Source organism: Bactrocera oleae, chromosome 4 (genome assembly GCF_042242935.1).
Source record: "Bactrocera oleae isolate idBacOlea1 chromosome 4, idBacOlea1, whole genome shotgun sequence".
In the NCBI taxonomy this organism is placed as follows: domain Eukaryota; kingdom Metazoa; phylum Arthropoda; class Insecta; order Diptera; family Tephritidae; genus Bactrocera; species Bactrocera oleae.
The window spans coordinates 57,938,013-57,945,128 of record NC_091538.1 but is presented as its reverse complement, the minus strand read 5'-3'; the positions used below and the strand labels follow the sequence as shown (position 1 = coordinate 57,945,128).

The following is a 7,116-nucleotide window of genomic DNA, read 5'->3' as shown; positions in this document are numbered from 1 at the left end:
CTTAACCTAGTTACATTTTTCTAAGTCGGTCAAAATATACTGAGTAACAATAGAACACTCTATTCTTATCTCGTCTAGAAAACACCTATTTAGGATGGTCAACAATAGCATACTGCTCTGATAATATTATAACATTATTATTAAAAGAAATTATGGCACATACCTCATGTTTCTTTATCGAAAATTTAAAAGGTATTTATTGGTTCTTCAACATACATTTGATTTATAAGATTTCGTTTTATATATCGATAACATTAATAATGTGTTTTCTAAACGGATGCCATAAATTATAGCTTCGAAAATTGTTCTAAACCACAGCTATACATGTAACCCTGTACGTTGGGAAATTTCACAATTCTCTATTGTGACAGTTTCCGAAAAACAAACTTTTATTAAAAAAGAAAAAATAATTGTAATGACAAGTAAATGTGAAGGAAATCATTTTTGATAAATTTTTATGTTTTTTTAAGCTCAAAGAAGAAATGAAATTTTCGTGCGCGACTTTCTTCTTTACACTCACGATTGCCGCGCAATTACAATGCATACATACGACCGTCAGCGATGAGCTCGTGCAATACAAGCGAACGCTGGACGAAGCCACCGATGCTTTGCAAAATGTGGAAGAGTCACCGGCGCTCAGCGGTAATATCGAATTGCAGCGACAACGCCGAAAGTCGATCGATGATCTGCTACAAAACTCAGACTTCGATTTAAATTTGGATTTAGAGCGCGAGGCGCTTAATTTAGACCAAGATATGACACATCCCCTGCAGGAACGTGACGTCAAGCAGGACAATAAGAAGAATAAGGATGATTTGGCAAATAAACACAATGTGAACGATCAGTTGAATGATCTGGTGCGGTCCAATTCGAATTTTCAAAATATGCATAGAAAATTGTTGAATAGTTTTCACAATAGCCCAAGCAATTTGAAGAATTTCAATTTGGACGAAATGTTACAGAAACAACGAAGCTCCGAAGGTAAAGGTTCGAAGAATTCAAATAGTAGTAGCAAGGAAGAGAAAGAAAAGAATACTGGTAAGGACAAAGAATCGAATGATTACAACAATGCCAATAAAAACAATCAACATAAAAATTCCAATAACGGTGCAGGCAATACAAATAAGGACAGCTACCTAACCAGTAACAGTTGGAAGTCGAGTTGGAACGATAAGGATAACTTTAATACTGACATGGACTTTGGTAAATCTGGTTCCATGAATGCACCGTACTCGCAGACATTCTCCAAATTTGACACTAACAGTTTCAATACAAATACAAATAGTCATAAAAGTGGGTTTAGTGATGGTTCAAGTGTGTTAACCAAAGCCTACATTAGCTGTAAGCCGTCATCGAGCAATGCTGGGCACGGTAAAAGTGATAAGGCCTACTTTGAATTCACTTCCAATCTCCAGAATCCAGCACCTAGTAAACCGAGCAGTCCAAAGAGCAATTTGAATACTTTTTTACTACTCGAAGCGAATAACTACCGGAATGCGTTACAGTCGAAGAACATGGACAACCTGGAAGAATTGAATGAAAAAAAAGTCGATCCCGAAATGCGTAGAATGATGGAGAAGGTTGAGTTTCCACATTTAAAGTTAGATTTTGATACACAAATGGAGGATTTCCAGAAGTCCAGAACGAAGCCAGACGCCGAGGATGATGACGAACCCATCAGTTATGAGAAAACAATTGAAAATATACATTTTCCTAGTATAGTTAACGATCAATTCGATTTGGCACGCAACGATTTGTCGCACGAAGCCGACTATAAACTTTCAAAAATCGAACAAGAACAATCAGAACCACGTAAGGGACATGCACGTGGTAGCGAAGGACTTAGTGGCTTGCAGAGCTTCAGCGGTAAAATGAATATACCTTCGAAGCGGAGTGCAGGCTTCAATGCCATGGATGAAATAAAGCTAAAGACCAGCACACGCTTAATGGCTAAAGGTTTGGGTCCTTCATTGCCCAGTTATGCGCTCACCGAAACGCAGCAGGAACTAAAGTTGGACGATGTAGTAAAGAAGTTGGAGAAGAGCTACGCGTCGGAAAACCCCCATATTGGTTTAGGTGATTACAGCAACTCACGTAGCACGAGCCGATTATCAAAAGACGAGCTGGATTGGCAAGACCGTCTAAGGCATATGGAAGAAATCGAGGAGCGTTCTTATGAAAAGTTACTCAATGAGGAACCAGAAACCTCCACCGGCGATAGTGACACGAAAACTAAAACCGAAGATATTATATTAGGTCCGACGTATACTATATTACGTCGTAGGCGTACAAGTGCGCAGCCAGACGAAGAAGAGGAGAGTAACCTCTTAGATTTATTGCGCACTAAACGGGTCACCAAAAATCCAAGCGACGATGGTAATGTGCATTCACAAATTACAGAAAAATTAAAGCCAAATGATTTATTAGTGGATCGATTGCCAGACCTTAGGCCCGTCAGTAGCAATAAAGCGTTAGCTGATGAAGTGTCTGTACCAATAGAATCAGCTGCTGAAGAACCGTCACAGGAAGACGCAGCAGCAGATGATGTAGATGCCGATTCAGATCAACTCGATGATATGGATGATGCACAGTTGGTCGATGATAACCAAGTATTGGCGGGTGAAAATGTCGGAAACTCACATACCAAACGTTGTGGCGAACAGGAGGGTAATTATAAGACTACCGAAGATAAAAGTACGCGCGATAAGGATAATGATGTGAAACATGAAATGACGATATTCAAATTCAAGCGTGACATTAATAAAGATGAGGACTCCAACGAACCGAAGCGGCACGTTAAGCGTATTGGTGTAGTCAATGAGGATGGCGAAATGACTGCCGTAAAGGAAGTCGATTTAGGAGGACTGCTTGATCTTATGACGTTGGACAATCTCATGTCTAAGCGAGAAAGCCATGAAAAAGAGAATTTAAATGCAGCTGAGGAAAATAGTGTAGCGGCAACAGACAAGTTGATTTCAAAAGGTGATCCAAAACAAAAAGTATTGCGCAGACGCAGACGTGAAATAGATGTTTCTAAAAAGGAAGTTTTCAACGATGACAGTTTACATGTGTTGAATGGTTCTGAAAGAAGACGACGTTCACTCAATAGAAATGATAAACTACGCATTAGAAGAGAAGCTGAAAAGACAAAGGAGAGTGAAGAGAAAAAAGATAAAGAGAAGATAAAAGGAAATGTGGAGGCAAAAAAGAACAAGCCAATAGATGACGAAAAGGACAGTGCTAAAAAGTTAACGCGAGGTGAGGTAAAAGAAGAGAGTACGCCTGAGCATTTGATGGACAAGCGGCACACACAAGCTGTTGACCCCATCGATGATAATAATGGCGATAATCGCAAGGTAGTACACACTGAATTGTTAATAAACGATGACGGAAATTTAATACCGGCTGAGCCTTTTGAAAGGCGCGGGATGCCGTCAAGAAGCGATACGCTTAACGATGCAGCCGTAATAGCGGCGGACAGAAAGGCCATGAACGCTGCCAGAGCGACTTATGCGAGAAATGCTGAAAGTGCTGGTAACTATATTGATGCGCGTGAAGATAACTACGGCGATTTAATGGAGCGGTTAAGACGACTGTCGCTGCGTAATCGTGTACATGAACCGGAACAGGAAAGTGATTTTAGCAACTCTGTTAGTGAGTTTGGCAATCAAAAATTTGATAATCTCAAACAGATCGATCAAGATGCCCGTAATTTTGATGGGATGCCTGTCGACAACCTTTGGTATGGCTCCGATCCATGGGAGGAAGATCAGGACAATAACAATCAGCAAGCTAAAACTGATGATACCACAAACAGAAATCAGTCAAACCAACAACACTCGGCGCTGATTTTAAAGATCGAAGATGGTGCGATCAAAAGTATTGAAAGAAAAGAGCAGCCGAGCAAGCAGAATGAAGCGGGTGTGGTAAATGAGAAAATAGGGAATAGCGAGGAAGAAGAAACGGGTGGTGGTGATGACGCGGCGTTCGGTTGGTTTGGAAATAGTAAGAATAAAGACGCGGCAAGTTGCAAAGGTGAAGACAATGGTTTAGTATTGCAATTGAATGATAAGATGCTCAACTGCACCGCATTCAATACTTTGGAGAGTTTTCTTAAGTCCGTACAGCAGCAGCAAAATAGAGCTGATGGTAGCAGAGGTGGCGGTCACACTTCAAATGGAGGTGGTAACAATTCAAATGGAGGCGGTAATAATTCAAATGGTGGTGGTATCACTCATACCAACAATAAGAATGAGAACTGCGGGGAACAAGCCAGACACGGTGGTCATAGCGGACAGTTAGGTGGTGGTGGTGAGCAAAGAAATGGTGGTTATGGAGCAGGAGACAATCGACCTTTCGGAAATGCGGGTGGTTCGCATGACAAGTTTGGGCATGGAGGTTATGGAGATCGAGTAAATGGTAATAGTGGAGGTGCTAAAAGCGGTGGAAGCAACACTGGTGATGGTGGTGGAAATGGTTTTGGACCTGCTGGCAGCAACTGTGGAACGAAGGGCACCGACGGTAATACTAGTGGCGTTAATACGTCCAATGATGCAATTAATATGACTATTGAAATTCAACCAGTTACAATGCGTCCACTAGGTTCAAGTGGGCAGAAAGCCATGAAGCTGAACATCACTATCAATGCGAGCGTTATGGGGGACCAGAAGGCGAAGAACTTTTTCGGCAATGGCACGATTAAAGTGCAGAGTGAAGATCGCGAACGACGTGGCATTTCGTTTCCACAATTCGAAGCATTTAAACGTTACACAACGAAGCGAAAGTGCGCGAAGCCGAAGGCGAGGTAAGTTTACAGGTGAAATTTGTTGCCAATGCTTTAAAATGTATTTATTAGACACTCGATTTATCTTTAGTTGCGATGAAAACAAGGTAAATGGGAAGGGCTCGTTGGAACTTGTCAAATCTATGTTCAATATGGCGAAATGTAATCCGCAAATGAAACCATTGTGGGCCGTTTTAAAGCGTAATCAACAATGTTTGAAGAAAATTCCACCACAGGATAACGGTTTTGAGAAAATGGTCTGACCAATACCGCCCCATACCGACATTAACATTATTTGACTGTAAAACATTTTTCTTTTACTCCCACATTCGTTACAAAAAGCAAAAGGACGATGTTAATCATATCGAAGACATGGTTCAACAAGCTATGGAGGCCATTAGTGATATAATCGACGATCAAGTGGAACAACGCTCTTGCATACCACTGCCACCCGAGTTGAGAATATTTTACGATGAAATATTGGATATCTACGAAAGCAATTCGGCTGAAGGCGTAAGAGAAAAGCGTGCTAATATCGATGCACCTTTTAATGAATTCAGCAAAGAAGTGCGTCTCATTGACCCGAACACTGTTGAGGAACGGTCGCGTATCGTTAAGAAACTACTGCGCCAATACGATGGTTTACCGATTGAGGATCAACAACAGATGGTAAGCGTACGTGATGATCTCTTGCAGAATCTGAACATGTTGCAACATATGCAATTGGAGCAGATGCATAAGAAGCGTGAGCCAAAAGAGCAGCAGCCGCAAAAAGCCCAACAGCCGCTGCAAGAGCAGAAACCGCAACAAGTACAACAGCCGCAACAAGAGCAGCAGCCGCAACAAGTACAACAGCCACAACAAGAGCAGCAGCCGCTGCAGGAGGCGCAGCCGGAGCAGGAGCAAGAACATCAGCCAGCTATACTGCAGGTGCGAAAAGAAGACAAGGATATGTCAGCGGAGATGGACAGTGATATGCAAGCACGGGAGCGGCGCGAAGTGTTGAAGCGCTTGGAAGTCGAGAAGGATGTTGACGAGCAGGTCATAAAAGCATTCGATCTACCGTATACACCCGAATATGTACGCTTGATGAAAGCGTCGGAATTAATGCAAGAGCAAGATCAAAGAGAAGCTGAGCGGAGTAGGGAGAACTGAGAAAATGCGTCAATTAGACAGTGTGCTAAAATGCGTGTTGTTGCTGCAAACTTTTAATGTGTGTCAAGTTAAAAATTTTATTTTTATAAATATTATATTTTATTTCTATTGGACATTTTTTTACGATTTGATATTTATTCTATATTCTATATGTGCATATTTGTACATATATGTATATATATATATATATATATATATATATTGTTTATTTAAACAAAAATTAAATACTTTCTAATATCTATAATGAATAATTTAAATGACGTTTGTTTTAATTATATCTATCAATAATTAGTGATCAATATTTCTAACCTGTATTTACCCTCCCACTTTTATATACATGTATTTCGAGTGGGCAATAAATCATATTTTGTAATAAAGCATCCCGCAATAATGCGATCACCTTACTGAAAAATGAAATTTACTGTTATAACAGCGCAATAAGGTTTGAAGTAAGTGGCGAAAGACAGAGATGAAAAGAAAGAGGATAAAAATGGGCAAATGTATTATACACCATTTGATCAAATTTGACCCGGACTTTAAACTGCGCGCAAACCGAATCGATAAAAAATATATTTCTAGTTTGGTAGAACCTTTTTATGAGTTTGCTTGACATTATGTATTTCTAATGAAATGGCTATGAAATCGTTGACAATGTTACTGAAGCCTTTGGGAGAGTCTACTATATCACCCAAAAAGTATTTTAGTGGCAAAAGCATTCAATAATAGTTGAGAAGTCATCTACCTAACGTTTATGACGATAACATTGAAAAAATTAAGGAAACAGTGCTTGAAACTCGTCGTGTTGGCATCAGCAGAGAATCTCAACATCTCATGAATCGACTTAACACATTTTTATTCATGTTTTGTGTATGAAGCGTGTCAATGCTGGACTCGTGCCAAAACACCTGAATCTTTTGCGAAAACGACTTCGAGTAGAAGTCGCAAAGCAGATGCTTGACAACGTAGCCGAGGTGACAAGATGTGAGTTTATGAATATGACGTCGAAACTGTCCAACAATCTATCGAATGGTATTCCAAAAATGAGCCGGAAGCGAAAAAACCAAATTTTACTGAAGGCACTGAAAGTTATCCCAGGCGAGGCTATAAGCAGTGTATGGAAAATTGTATTTGAAAATTTGTAGAATCTGTAGAAATAGGTAGTATAGTTTTTTTTGTAA

General features: G+C 40.1%; 1 protein-coding gene across 2 annotated transcripts; it reads left to right on the top strand.

The window, feature by feature from the left end:
• Positions 1-421: 421 nt before the first annotated feature.
• LOC106618331 (uncharacterized) lies at positions 422-6,052 on the top strand. Of its 2 annotated transcripts, none has more exons than XM_036359568.2 (4): positions 422-4,521; positions 4,603-4,804; positions 4,875-5,040; positions 5,126-6,052. In XM_036359568.2, the coding sequence occupies exons 1-4, from the start codon at positions 483-485 to the stop codon at positions 5,936-5,938; spliced, it is 5,220 nt and encodes a 1,739-aa protein (XP_036215461.2). In that variant the 5' UTR covers positions 422-482; the 3' UTR covers positions 5,939-6,052. The 2 variants fall into 2 exon arrangements, with proteins under 2 accessions (XP_036215461.2, XP_014091513.3); XM_014236038.3 differs by having other exon boundaries at positions 4,585-4,804.
• Positions 6,053-7,116: the final 1,064 nt, after the last annotated feature.

Bases quoted from the DNA above. Each gene is read 5' to 3' on its own strand.
- LOC106618331 (XM_014236038.3), top strand. From the start codon at position 483: ATGAAATTTTCGTGCGCGACTTTCTTCTTTACACTCACGATTGCCGCG. The intron at 4,805-4,874 runs GTAAGTTTACAG...ATTTATCTTTAG, and splicing joins TGCGCGAAGCCGAAGGCGAG to TTGCGATGAAAACAAGGTAA. The intron at 5,041-5,125 runs GTCTGACCAATA...CGTTACAAAAAG, and splicing joins ATAACGGTTTTGAGAAAATG to CAAAAGGACGATGTTAATCA.